Consider the following 13,919-nt stretch of genomic DNA (forward strand, 5'->3'; position numbering starts at 1 on the left):
AATTAGGATAGGCCTTCTTTTGTTTTGTGTCTCATGCTTCTATGTGTGAGGCGAGAGAGAGAGAGAGAGAGAGAGAGAGAGAGAGAGAGAATAATCCCCAGTACATCAATTCTCTTCATCTATAAAGACATAACATCAATACATCCAGGTTACGCTTGAAAGATGCCATGTACTGAAGCAATAACACAACATTCTAGTTATTCTCGTAAGTTTGCTAAAGAAAATAAAAGACAATAAAGAAAATGACAAAAAAGTCAATGAACAAAATGTCTGCTGATAAAATGTCTGCTGATAAGTCTGCCGAGGCGGGTTCAGGCAGCACAGGGCAGCACGAGGAGCCCTGCGGTGATAGGGTGTGTTTTGAGGAGGTGATGAGCCTGTGGGAAGGAAAGGCGTTGGAGGAGGAGAGAGAGGAGAAGGGCAAGGAGGAGGAGAGAGAGAAGGGCAAGGAGGAGGAGAGAGAGAAGGGCAAGGAGGAGGAGAGAGAGAAGGGCAAGGAGGAGGAGAGAGAGAAGGGCAAGGAGGAGGAGAGAGAGAAGGGCAAGGAGGACGAGAGAGAGAAGGGCAAGGAGGACGAGAGAGAGAAGGGCAAGGAGGACGAGAGAGAGGAGAAGGGCAAGGAGGAGAGAGAGGAGAAGGGCAAGAAGGACGAGAGACAGGAGAAGGGCAAGAAGGACGAGAGAGAGAAGAGGGGCAAGGAGGAGGAGAGAGAGAAGGGAAAGAAGCAGGAGAGAGAGAAGGGCAAGGAGGAGGAGAGAGAGGAGAAGGGAAAAGAGGAAGAGAGGGAGAAAGGCAAGGAGGAGGAGAGAGAGGAGAAGGGCAAGGAGGAGGAGAGAGAGGAGAAGGGCAAGGAGGAGGAGAGAGAGGAGAAGGGCAAGGAGGAGGAGAGAGAGGAGAAGGGCAAGGAGGAGGAGAGAGAGGAGAAGGGCAAGGAGGAGGAGAGAGAGGAGAAGGGCAAGGAGGAGGAGAGAGAGGAGAAGGGCAAGGAGGAGGAGAGAGAGGAGAAGGGCAAGGAGGAGGAGAGAGAGGAGAAGGGCAAGGAGGAGCAGGAGGTGAAAAAGAAGAGGAGGAGGAGACAGAGAAGTAAAAGGAAGACCCCCGTGGCTGGCGAGGAAGCCGCGGTCGGTGGCGAGGATGCTGTGGGGTCGGGGGATGACGTCACACGGGCGACGGTGGCAGTGGGGTCGGGGGATGACGTCACACGGGCGGCGGTGGCGGTGGGGTCGGGGGATGACGTCACACGGGCGGCGGTGGCCCTGGCGGACCTGCTGGAGCCTCACGTGAGGGCGGCGATAGACGCGGCGACGCGGCAGGATGGCGGCCCCGTTTGTGTCAACGTGAATCTCTTTGTTATGAACGCCCCCGCTGCCCCCGAGGCCCCTCTGCCCGGCCTCGGTCTCGCCCCGCCCCGCCAACTTGACCCCGTCTGCCCCGCCGACCCCCTCGACCCCATCCCCTTGCTGGGCGGGTCCCTCCTGACGACGGCGCCGCCGGAGATTACGGTCAGTAACGGCGACGGGTGTGCCGTGTGCGGCAAGACGCAGCGGGACATCCACGTGTCCATAAAACTGACCTTCAGCACGTGAGTGGCGTCCCATGGCCGCTCACACCTGACTAGTTCCTCCATTCCTGTCCAAAGCTTCCTCCTTTGAACATAGTCCTTCCGGCCCAGGATTTGTCTGGACAGTATGTCCATTTTGACTAAAGGATTCTCTTGACAGTGTGTCCATTTTGTCTAAAGGATTCTCTTGACAGTGTGTCCATTTTGTCTAAAGGATTCTCTTGACAGTGTGTCCATTTTGTCTAAAGGATTCTCTTGTGGAAACGTTTCTGTGTCTTAAAGGATTCTCTTGAGAAAACGTTCCTGTGTCTTAAAGGATTCTCTTGTGAAAACGGTCCTGTGTCTTAAAGGATTCTCTTGTGAAAACGTTCACGAGTCTTAAAGGATTCTCTTGTGAAAACGTTCACGAGTCTTAAAGGATTCTCTTGTGAAAACGTTCACGAGTCTTAAAGGATTCTCTTGTGAAAACGGTCCTGTGTCTTAAAGGATCTCTTGTGAAAACGGTCCTGTGTCTTAAAGGATCTCTTGTGAAAACGGTCCTGTGTCTTAAAGGATCTCTTGTGAAAACGTTCACGAGTCTTAAAGGATTCTCTTGTGAAAACGTTCACGAGTCTTAAAGGATTCTCTTTTATCTTTCTTTATAATGCATGTTAATCCCTACTTTGTCAGAGGCTATTCTTTTTTCCTCTACATCCTACTTCCTCCATTATACTTCTTCTTTACATCCTACTTCCTCCATAATACTTCTTCTCTCTCTACATCCTACTTCCTCCATTATACTCCTTCTCTCTCTACATCCTACTTCCTCCATTATACTCCTTCTGTACATCCTACTTCCTCCATTATACTCCTTCTTCCTCTACATCCTACTTCCTCCATTTTAATCCTTCTCTCTCTACATCCTACTTCCTCCATTTTAATCCTTCTCTCTATACATCCTACTTCCTCCATTTTAATCCTTCTCTCTCTACATCCTACTTCCTCCATTTTAATCCTTCTCTACATCCTACTTCCTCCATTTTAATCCTTCTCTCTCTACATCCTACTTCCTCCATTTTAATCCTTCTCTCTCTACATCCTACTTCCTCCATAATACTTCTTCTCTCTCTACATCCTACTTCCTCCATTTTAATCCTTCTCTCTATACATCCTACTTCCTCCATTTTAATCCTTCTCTCTATACATCCTACTTCCTCCATTTTAATCCTTCTCTCTCTACATCCTACTTCCTCCATTTTAATCCTTCTCTCTATACATCCTACTTCCTCCATTTTAATCCTTCTCTCTCTACATCCTACTTCCTCCATAATACTTCTTCTCTCTCTACATCCTACTTCCTCCATTTTAATCCTTCTCTCTATACATCCTACTTCCTCCATTATACTCCTTCTTTACATCCTACTTCCTCCATTATACTCCTTCTTTACATCCTACTTCCTCCTTTCTCGGAGGTTATTCCTTATTCTAGCAACTCTGCTTTGCCGTGGCGAAGATGGTTGTATACGCCAGTGATCAGTTGCGTCATACTAGACAGGTGCAGCCATACTAGACAGGTGCAAGGGCCTGTCAGGTATACTAGACAGGTGCAAAGGCCTGTCAGGTATATAAGACACGTGCAAGGGCCAATCATGTATACTAGACAGGTGCAACGGCCTGTCAGGTATACTAGACAGGTGCAAAGGCCTGTCAGGTATACTAGACAGGTGCAAGGACCTGTCAGGTATACTAGACAGGTGCAAAGGCCTGTCAGGTATACTAGACAGGTGCAGCCATACTAGACAGGTGCAGCCATACTAGACAGGTGCAGCCACACTAGACAGGTGCAGGGGCTCTATTTTTTTTTTTTCAAGAAAGGAAGAACCAAAGGCTGAAGCGATGATGCACGTAATCAAGAACTGATACTAATCCGTTATATATACTGGATTTATTTGATTTATATTTAATTGAAGGAAGATAGAACATTTAATAATAATGATGATAATAATAATAATAATAACAACAATAATAATAATGATAATAATAATAATAATAATTATAATAGAGAGAGAGAGAGACAAAAGCAATCACACACACACACACACACACACACACACACACACACACACACACACACACACACACACACACACACACACAGATAGAGACAGATAGATAGATAGATAGATAGATAGATAGAGAGAGAGAGAGAGAGAAAGTCTAATCTAACCCTCCCCCTCCCCCTTCAGGAGTCGAGGTCGATGCGTGTGTTCCAGCGAGGGGCGCCCACCGTCACGCCCAAGGAGGAGCAGTTCGGCCTCGAGGGTGACACTGTGACGGTCGAGTGTGACATCGTTAGTGTGCCGAGGCCCAGCGAGGTGGTGTGGTCGAGGGAGAAGAGCACCATCAACCCGAGTATGTAGTGGTGGTGGTGGTGGTGGTGTGGTGGTGATGGTGGTGGTGGGGAGGTTGTGATGGTGGTGGTTATGGTATTAGTGGTGGTGGTGGTGGTGGTGGTGGTGGTTGTGATGGTGGTGGTGGTGGTGGTGGTGGTGGTGGTGGTGGTAGTGGTGGTGGCTGTGGTGGTGGTAGTGGTGGTTGTAGTGGTGGTGGTGGTGGTGGTGATGGTAACGATAAAGGTACGATCCGGTTCATCTTTCCCTTTTTCCCTTGTTTCTTTGGTTCTGGAATAATGGTCATGATCTGGTCCTGTAGGGTTGTTCCACTGGTTCAGGCAATTAGTCCAGCTGGGTAATTATTCTCTAAGTAATGAGGTCAAGGTCAGGGGTTAATTAGAGTAGAGGAGAGAAAAAATAATGACCCTTTGAGCCCTCTCCTAAGTCAAAATGTACCTTCTAATAACTTCCCCTGATTCTGTACCACCCTTGCAACTTTCCCTGATTTTGTACCACCCTTATAACTTCCCCTAAATATCCTTCCTTAACCCTGCCTAACCCTGCCTAACTCATCCTAACCCTCATGACCATCTTCTGGTCTCCCGAACTACGATATCACCTTCCTTATCTTAAATGACCCCTTGATAACCTCCCTTGACCCCGTCCTACCTACTCTGACCTTGTGTAATCCTCTTTCAACTCCTCCAAGGCTCCTGTGACCTCTCCTAACCTCTCCTGACCCAATATCATACTCTACATAACCTCCTTTAACTCCTGCTAACCTATCGTGACCCCGTTTGTCCTCCTCTGACCTTCATATAATTCTGTTTGACTCCATCTGACACTCCTCTGACCTGCTATAACCCCAACTGACCGTATTTAACCTCGTTGCTTCCCTTCTCACCTTCTTCTAACCCCAATTTAACCCTATCTGACCCTATTTTACCTTCCTCTGCCCCCGTCTAACCTGTTTAACCGTATTTGACTCCGTTGCTCCCCTTCTCACCTGCTTCTGACCCCAATATAACCCTATCTGACCCCCTCTCACTTCCCTCTGCCCCCATCTGACCTGGCATGACCCTCTCCACAGATGAGTCGCGGTACAACATCCTTCAGGAGCGTACCGGCGAGGGGGTACGCAACACCCTGGTCATCCTAGACGCCGCGGTACAGGATTTTGGTACCTACAATTGCACCGCTAAGAATGGCTACGGGTCCGACACCGCCTCCATACTGCTAAAGAGACAGCGTGAGTAGAGGAGGGAGAGAGGGAGGGAAAGAGGAAGAGGCAGGGAGGGAGGAAAGGAGGGGGAGGGAGAGAGAAAGAGACAGGGAGGGAGCATGAGAGAGAGAGACAGGGAGGGAGAGAAGAGAGGAAGAGAGGGAAGAAGAGAGGCAGGGAGGAAAGCAGGGAGGCAAAGAGGAAGCGAGACAGGGAGGGAGGGAAGATGGGAGAGAGGGAGATAGAAAGGTAGAAAGATTAAGAGGGTGACAGGGAGATACGAAGGTAGGGAGGCGGGTAGGAAGGAAGATAGGATGGAAAGCAAACAGACAGGCCTTTGGCAACTACCTCTGCAGCCCTAGGAGTGGATCTGAGTCCCACACCGTCTCCATATTGCTCAAGAGACAGCGTGAGAGAGAGAGAGAGAGAGAGAGAGAGAGAGAGAGAGAGAGAGAGAGAGAGAGAGAGAGAGAGAGAGAGAGAGAGAGAGAGAACTGTGTTGCTGTGAGGGAGAGAAGCAGGAGGAGAGAGGGAGGAGGTAGAGGGAGGGAAGAGGTAGAGAGAAAATGGAGGAGGAGAGTAGAAGGTGGATTATGAGGAAAGAGACACGTTTGAAAGCCACAGAAAACAGGAAGATAAAAATAATCAAGTGAAATGGAGTAAATATAGAAAATAAAGATAGAGAAGAGAAATGCAGAGAGAAGAGAAAAACAGACAAGGAAGAAGGGACTGGAAGATAAAGACAAGAGACATAGAATATACCAGGGAAAATAGACAGGGGTAAGATTACATAGAAGAGGAAAACAGGGAAGAAAGAGAGAAGAGAAAGACAGACAGAGAAGAGGAGAATGTTAAGCTTGAAGGCATTAAGGAGGGTCAACAAACATAAGAAAGGAAGGGAGGGGAATAAGGAAATTAGAGAGAGAGAGAGAGAGAGAGAGAGACTAACCATTATCACTATACAGAGATTGCATGATGTTATTGACAATTTGCATGCACTATAGTATAAAAAAACAAATATATGTTTTTTGTGTATTATATGGCCCTACTAAAGCTCTTATTCCAGACTTCATTGTATGCTGCATGTATGACACCACAATTGTATGACACTTTATGACACGTATAGCACCAGATTACATGACACCACAACTGCATTACATCTTATGACACCTATACACTAGACTGCATGACACCACAAACTACACGACACTTCTAACACCACCCTGCAAGACACAGCTGCATATGACACACTTATAACACCGCAAAACGTGCCACTTGTATGACACCACAACTACATGGCACTCTTATGGCACACCTATAACACCAAACCACATGACACAACCGCATGACACCTTTATGACACATAACCACAGTACATGACCCCACACTGCATGACACGAGAATTGCATGTCACCACGTAAGAATAACACTTCACTACATGACACCAATCCTGCATGAGACAACTAAATGCCAGCACATCTTTATGACACCTCTGCATGACACCCCTGCATGACACACCTGCATGACACTGTGTTCTCTCTCCAGTCTGCCATATGGACAAGGAATTGGCCATTAAGATCGCATTTAGAGGTTAGTAAAAAAAATCTATACTCATTTTTTCCTACTTGGCCTAAAATTACCTTCTCTCCATCTCGAATGCTTATCTGTAGCAATAGATTAACGCTAGAAAATGATGCTAGGGCTGTAACAATAGACTGACACTAGAGAATGATGCTAGTCACGAAGAAGTGCTATGGAGAGGATGCTATAATGTTCCCTGATTCTGTCACTGAGGTACAAGATATGAGCTGCAAAAGGATGAAAATTTTGGCCAAGTTAAAGTGGAAAGAGTGTAGTTTTTTCATGCATATATCCTTTATGTACAGTCTCATGCAAAAGTTATGTTCCTCTTCATGACCCTCAGTAGCCCATATAAGTTCATGTAAAGTTGCATGTAGTCACTGTAATCGGTTTGGCTAGTTAAGTAGTTATTTTTGTACTCGACTGTTGCAAATAATTACCAAAACTTATGTAATAGTATGAGGGAGTAAGGGGAAGGAAGAGGAACGAAACTTTTGCTGGCGACTGTACCTCAAATACCAAGGTGTCTAAGGTCCTTATTAGTCGGATAAGGAAGCTCCCTAACACCGTTTCCTAAGCGACTTATTTTGCTTATTCCACTTTATTGTCCTTCCCCGTATTACTAATTCTAATATCGCCATTTTTGCATAGAAACCGTGCAGTAGGATGTTAACCAGCCATATCTAAAAATAAATCGCTAAGGAAGAGGCGTCAGGGAGCGCGACAGATTACAGGTGTGAGGGTGATTGCTAGACGGGAGAATGTTAACCATGTCATTTGCAGACCAGACTGGAAATAAAATCTTTGAAGGAATCCATCTTTGTCTTAAATCTCACTTTTCGTCTTATCTCTCTTCCTTATTGCTTGTTTGTAGTGATTGTTTGTGGTAGTGATTGTTGTGGGTGGTTGGTAGTGTAGGAGTGTATTGTGTAAGTGTGATAGTGAGCAGTGAGTGATGAGGATGAGGATGTGGAGGAAGAGGATGAGGATGAGGAGGATGGGCAGGCAGTGAGCGGTTTTATAGGTGTGTGTGTGTGTGTGTGTGTGTGTGTGTGTGTGTGTTTGTGTGTGTGTGTGTGGATGATAATGATGGTGATGGTGATGTGGGGCAAGTGTGGATGTATGTGATGATGATGATGATGATGGTGTGGGGTCAGTATGGGCGTATGTGATGATGATGACGATGATGATGATGATGATGACGGTGGAGGTATGGGAGCATTGTGAGTGTACGTGACAATACTTCTACTGATAAAGGTGGTGCTGGTGGTGATAGTGATAATGGTGGTGGTGGTGGTGATGGAGATGGTGATGATAATGGTTGCGGTGGTGGTGGTGGTTGTGGTGGTGGTGATGGTGATGATAATGGTTGTCGTGGTGGTGGTGGAGATGGTGGTGATGATGAGGGTTGTGGTGGTGGTGGAGATGGTGGTGATGATGAGGGTTGTGGTGGTGATGGTGATGATAATGGTTGTGGTGGTGGTGGTGGTGGTGGTGATGATGATAGTGGTGATGATAATGGTTGTGGTGATGGTGGTGGTGGTTGTGGTGGTGGTGGTGGTGATGATGATGGTGGTGATGATAATGGTTGTGGTGATAATGGTTGTGGTGGTGGTGGTGGTGGTGATGATGATGATGGTGGTGGTTGTGGTGGTGGTGGTGGTGGTGATGGTGGTGGTGGAGATAGTGATGATAATGGTTGTGGTGGTGATGGGGATAGTAGTGGTGATAATGATTGTGGTGGTGGTGGTGGAGGGTAGGTGTGGGCGTATCGCATGACTCTAGGCAGTAGTCAGCTTCCGTAATAGGGTCAGGTGAGGCAGGTAACACGAAACCATAGCAACCTTCTTACCTTTATGCTCTTCACACCTGTTTCCCTATACTCCCCTCACTCCAACCTGATCCAGAGCCTGCTAAATTAGAGACCATGATTATTTTTATTTTATTTATTCATTTACTTTTATTTCCCATCGTTGAGGATTGTTGAGGAGGAAGAATTTGCCTCTAGTGCTCATAGATGCTACTGACCTAGAGCTGTGGACTGCTGGAGTGGAGGGCATGGTGGATTGTGTCTTTGTTTTACCTGCTTATAATTGCTCAGGTGGAAGTATTAATTAGGTGGATTGTACGTGGATGAGTTTTAGGTGGATCTGTGTTTTGTGGATGTGTTTTAGGTGGATCTGTGTTATGTGGATGTGTTATACGTGGATCTATTTTATGTGGATCTGTTATAACTTTTCAATTAACTTTTTCTGTGCATAAAAATTCATCCCTGTTGTTAATTTACTGTTGTAGTTGTTGTGGTGTTTATGGTAGTTGTTGTTATAGTAGTTATTATTATGGCAGTAGTTGTGATGGTAGTTGTTGTGGTTGTTGTTATTGTAGTTGATGTTGCTGTTATTAGTGCTACCATTATCACTATTTTCTGTCTTTAAATTCATGTGTATATCTCTATCTATCTTTCTACAGCCAGATGTCTTTATCCCGTAAGAGGTGGCCACAGACAAATCGCCTCCATGTCTCCCTGCCTCCTGCTATTTCGCTGCCCTCCCCCCAACTTACGCTCCCCTCTCTCATCTCTCTACTCCATCCCTCCATCTCATCCTCGGTTTCCCTTCCTTCTACCCGCCTCCACCTCACTGACATACACACTCCTAGTTAGTCTCTCACTCCGGCCTCCATGTCGCCCTGTCCCCTGCCATTTCGCAGCCCTCCCCCCAGCTTACACCCTCCTATCTGCATATATTTTAATTTATATATATTTTTTATCAATATTCCACAGAGAGCCTTCCTTTGGTGACGACTCTGGTGGCGATCATTGGCGGCATCGTCTTCCTTATCGTGGTTATCGTCGTTATCGTCCTCTTTAAGAAGAAGGGAAGGGGCTACAAAGGTGAGACGGACCGCACGGGAGTAGCAAGAAATTTAGGTCGGTTTTTAGGGGATGATTTTAGGGATGATTTTAGGTGTGGATGATTTTAGGTGAGTGATTTTAGGTGTGTGATATTAGGTATGTGATTTTGGGTGAGTGATTTTAGGTGAGTCTGATTTTATGTGTGGGTGATTCTAGGTGAGTGATTTTAGATGGCTGATTTAAGGTAAGACTGATTTTAGGTGTGTGTTTAGGTGTGTATGATTTTTGGTGTGTGTGATTTTAGGTGAGTCTGATTTTAGGCGCCTGATTTTAAGTGAGTCTGATTTTAGGCGTCTGATTTTAAGTGTGGGTGATTTTAGGTGAGTCTAATTTGGGGATGATTTAGATGGGCTGTAGATATTCATTTTAGGGTGACTGGGTGTGAATTTAGGCTCACCCTCTTCAACTCACCCTCAGACTCGGGGCTGGAGAAGCACAGCATGCGTTCGAGTGACAGGTCTTCCACTCACGACTCAGTACTCAAGGTCGAGACGAGGACGGCCACCGGAAGCGACCTCTCCCCCTCCGAGGACGACTACAGCTCTCACGACGACTGGGAGGGGTCGGAAGGCACCATCCCTACTCAGCGACGACCCCATGACCCTCTGCGCTACTCCCACCCTGGCGAATATAGTGACCCTGTGTTTCCTCTGAAGGTGCTGACTGCGTGCTGTATCGTGGCATGCAGGCTAATTCGTAAATAATGCACGTGTAGTAATTAATGCACGTGTAGTATTATCGCAGTATATAATGCACGTGTAAATAATGCACGTGTAGTATTATTGCAGTAGATAGTGCACTTGTAGTTAATAATGCACGTGTGGTAAATAATGCACGTGTAGTAATAATGCACGTGTAGTATTATTGAGGTTAATGAACATAAGATAGATGTATGGAGTGGATTTTTTGCAGCCCAGAGTAGGATTTATCATGCATGGGATTTATAAAGTTGTAATGGTATGGCAGAAAATTTATAATGATGATGATGGCTGGTAATGATTGATTGATGATGGTGATAATGATGACGACAATGATGATAATGATGACTAGTATTAATGGCAAATATAACCCTGTCTTATAGCTCATCCCTCTTCCCTCAGCAGGACGGATGATAATAATGATAATGGTAATGTTAATGATGATGGCGAATGGTATTAATAGTAAATGTAGTCCTACCTCATAGCTACTTTCTTTTCCCCACAGCAGGACGGTCCCAACAACAACAGCGGCGGCTACGTGCAATATGTAGACTACTCCCGGGACTACAACCCTCCCCCGCCCATCAACTACAACCGCAACTCCATCTACGCCGCTCCGGGGGCTACGCTACTCAACAACGTAGACCCCCGCTACTCCGCCGCGTATGGCAACCCCTATCTCAAGGTGCCGTCCAGTCCTAGGGCCCAGAGTGGCATCTATGGCAGCTCCGGACGCCTTGACACCACCTCCCTGCCACCTGGGGGAGGGGGTGGGGGTGGGGGCGGCCCAGGGGGGGTGCAGTACAGCGGGGGAGGCGTGCCCCTGAATCTAAACAACAATAATAATAACAACAACACCCTAAACAACAGCGCCAGCAGCACAGCGCTCTACGGCCCCCTCAGTCGCAACAACCTCCGCTCCTCGGCCAACCTCAACAACCAGTACATCACAGTGCCGCAGGGAGATGGCAGGCTTGGCGTTCAGGGTACACATATCTGAACCACCTGAAGCCTTTATCTGAACCATATGAACCCTACTGTAAACCTCTGAACTGTCTGAATCCTTTATCTGAATCATTGAAACCATCTGAAGCCTTTATCTAAACCATTCAAACTATCTGAACACTGTATTTGAAGCATTTGAATCATCTGAATCCTTTATCTGAACCATTAGAACTATCTGAATCCTTTATCTGAACCATTAGAACTATCTGAATCCTTTATCTGAACCATTAGAACTATCTGATCCCCTTATCCAAATCCTTTCAATCATTTATCCAGCAAGCAGTTCCAGCACCCAGGGGAACATAGTCAGTAAGGGCTGAACACAGAATCTCGAAGCAGTAGAGGGCAGGGAAGAAGGGGTGTGAGAGGGACAAGTTGAAAAAGTCACTGTCCAAAGCAGGATTCGAAACATGCTTCAGTTCGACCCTCACAACTAGAATGTAGAAATGTTACCAACTGTACTAGTCACCTGGATATCAAAAGTGAATCGCAAGGTACTGAAGCCTCCTCAAAGTACCGAAACCCCTCTTAAGTCTTAGGGAAAAGTGAATCGCAAGGTACTGATGTTCCCCTGAAGTCTTAAGTGTTGTAAATTGAGTGGTGAAGCAATGGACGGTGGTCAGTCAGGGCGAGCACGCACTGAACACTTGCTCAAACGTTTAGGGTCATGTCTGCGTGGACTTCGAGGTTCCGTATTGCACCTAGTTCCTCATCAGCTGTATTTCTGTATGTTGCATTATAATCTCTCTTCCTATATATAGCAGGTTAATAATGCCTTCCATGTTTAAGAAAAACGTATTTGTTCTGAAAAGTTTTTAGAGGATGAGGGTGTAATTTGACATGTTGATAAGCTGTTGTTTGTGACTTGTACGAAAAATGTGTTAAATATGAAGCATGCAAGATACAGGATGGTCTGTAAATAATGCTCAGTCTGCTGGTACGGGCATAGGTGTCATTGGGTGTAGATAGCAGAGAAGTGTTACATATGAACCACTTTGCTTATCACGAAGAAGTGTTAGCAAGTCTTCAAAGTCTAACAAGAAGTCGACCCCACCAGAGACCCTGCTCGCCCTTAGTCAACCAAAGATGGCATGTGTGTTTGCAGAGATGGTGTACATGTGTGCGTGTATATCTGTGTGTATCTGTGTATCTCTGTATTAGTGCCAAGTTTAATGAGAAACTACCCTTTGTAATATATTTAAGAGGAGATAGCAGTCTCTATTTTTTAGGTTAAGAAGAAATGTATTAGAAATGGGACAGTCTACCATCTCTCCATCTTGAATGCTCGAGAGTAATACTAGAACATAATGCTAGTCACGAAGAAGTGCTGAGGAAAGGATGCAGGGACGTCGTATTGCCTTGTTCTCCCACGTAGGTACTGGAAATACACAGCCCAAGGACTAAAATCTCAGCCAAGTTAAAGTGAAGGGAGTGGAGTGTATGTGGTGTAAATAATTCAGTATTCTCGGCACCAGAGCTAGTAGGTGTTGTGTTTTTGTTTTTATTTTAAGGTGAACATAAGCAATAGTGATGCCCTCAAAACAATGCAAAGAAAATGTGGTCTGAGGTGGGATTATCGAAGGCAAAAGTATACTGATGCATGATTGGGGCAAGGTGTTACGTGTGTGTGTGTGTGTGTGTGTGTGTGTGTGTGTGTGTGTGTGTGTGTGTGTGTGTGTGTGTGTGTGTGTGTGCGCGTGTGTGTGTGTGTGCAATACCAACACGAAGGACACTCAAAATTTCGACAGGGAACGAAAAATATGTAAGGGAAAACACACTACAGCCAGAGGAGTACAAGGAAACTTTTGAGTGCGACTGTTTCTTACATCATACTGATTAATATTGTCCAGTTTTTATTTTTATTATTTTATTTATTTATTTATTTATTTATTTTATTGCCAATTATGTCCAAGTTCCTCCCTAGCCTGGCCAAAAGGAAGGTTGATATTTTGTACAGTGGTAATTATTTTGTCTATAAGAATTTTTTATTAAGCTGGCTCACTGCTATTCTTTCTCTCTCTCTCTCTCTCTCTCTCTCTCTCTCTCTTTAACTTGCATTGCTTTGCCGTTGCTATTTTTCTCGTTTCCTTCTCTCTCTCTCTCTCTCTCTCTCTCTCTCTCTCTCTTTCTCTCTCTCTCTCTCCTTAACTTGCATTGCTTTGCCGTTGCTATTTTTCTCGTTTCCTTCTCTCTCTCTCTCTCTCTCTCTCTCTCTCTCTCTCTCTCTCTCCTTAACTTGCATTGCTTTGCCGTTGCTATTTTTCTCGTTTCCTTCTCTCTCTCTCTCTCTCTCTCTCTCCTTAACTTGCATTGCTTTACCTTTGCCATTTTTCTCGTTTCCTTCTCTCTCTCTCTCTCTCTCTCTCTCTCTCTCTCTACGCGACGTCCTTCCAAAGCTGTAGTTAAAGAAAAAAGAAAATGAAAAAAAAGCCATGTTAAGAATGAGAGATAATGTCATCGTACTGAAGGGGTGAGGGATTTTTATTATATTATTTTTTTCCTCTCTTTACTTTACAGTGGTTAGGCGAAGTGAGGAGGAACTGATTGAACGAGAGATCAACTGGAA

The 13,919-nt window shown here is 45.5% G+C and overlaps 1 protein-coding gene across 6 annotated transcripts in view; it reads left to right on the forward strand.

Annotated features, from left to right (window-relative positions):
- LOC145414427 (irregular chiasm C-roughest protein-like) overlaps window positions 1-13,033 on the forward strand; it is a 76,200-nt gene extending 63,167 nt beyond the window's left edge. For 4 of the 6 annotated variants that reach the window (XM_080283970.1, XM_080283974.1, XM_080283971.1 and 1 more), the window contains 5 exons: window positions 3,787-3,952; window positions 5,024-5,182; window positions 9,519-9,629; window positions 10,068-10,306; window positions 10,854-13,033. In XM_080283970.1, the coding sequence (XP_080140096.1) occupies window positions 3,787-3,952; window positions 5,024-5,182; window positions 9,519-9,629; window positions 10,068-10,306; window positions 10,854-11,348 (1,170 nt within the window). In that variant the 3' untranslated portion in view covers window positions 11,349-13,033. Of the gene's footprint in view, window positions 1-3,786; window positions 3,953-5,023; window positions 5,183-9,518; window positions 9,630-10,067; window positions 10,347-10,853 lie in introns of all 6 variants that reach the window. The other 2 variants (XM_080283973.1, XM_080283975.1) reach the window with 2 other exon arrangements.
- Window positions 13,034-13,919: the final 886 nt, after the last annotated feature.

This window comes from Coenobita brevimanus, chromosome 99 (assembly GCF_032717465.1).
Source record: "Coenobita brevimanus isolate Jiangsu-jjx chromosome 99, ASM3271746v2, whole genome shotgun sequence".
Lineage (NCBI taxonomy): Eukaryota > Metazoa > Arthropoda > Malacostraca > Decapoda > Coenobitidae > Coenobita > Coenobita brevimanus.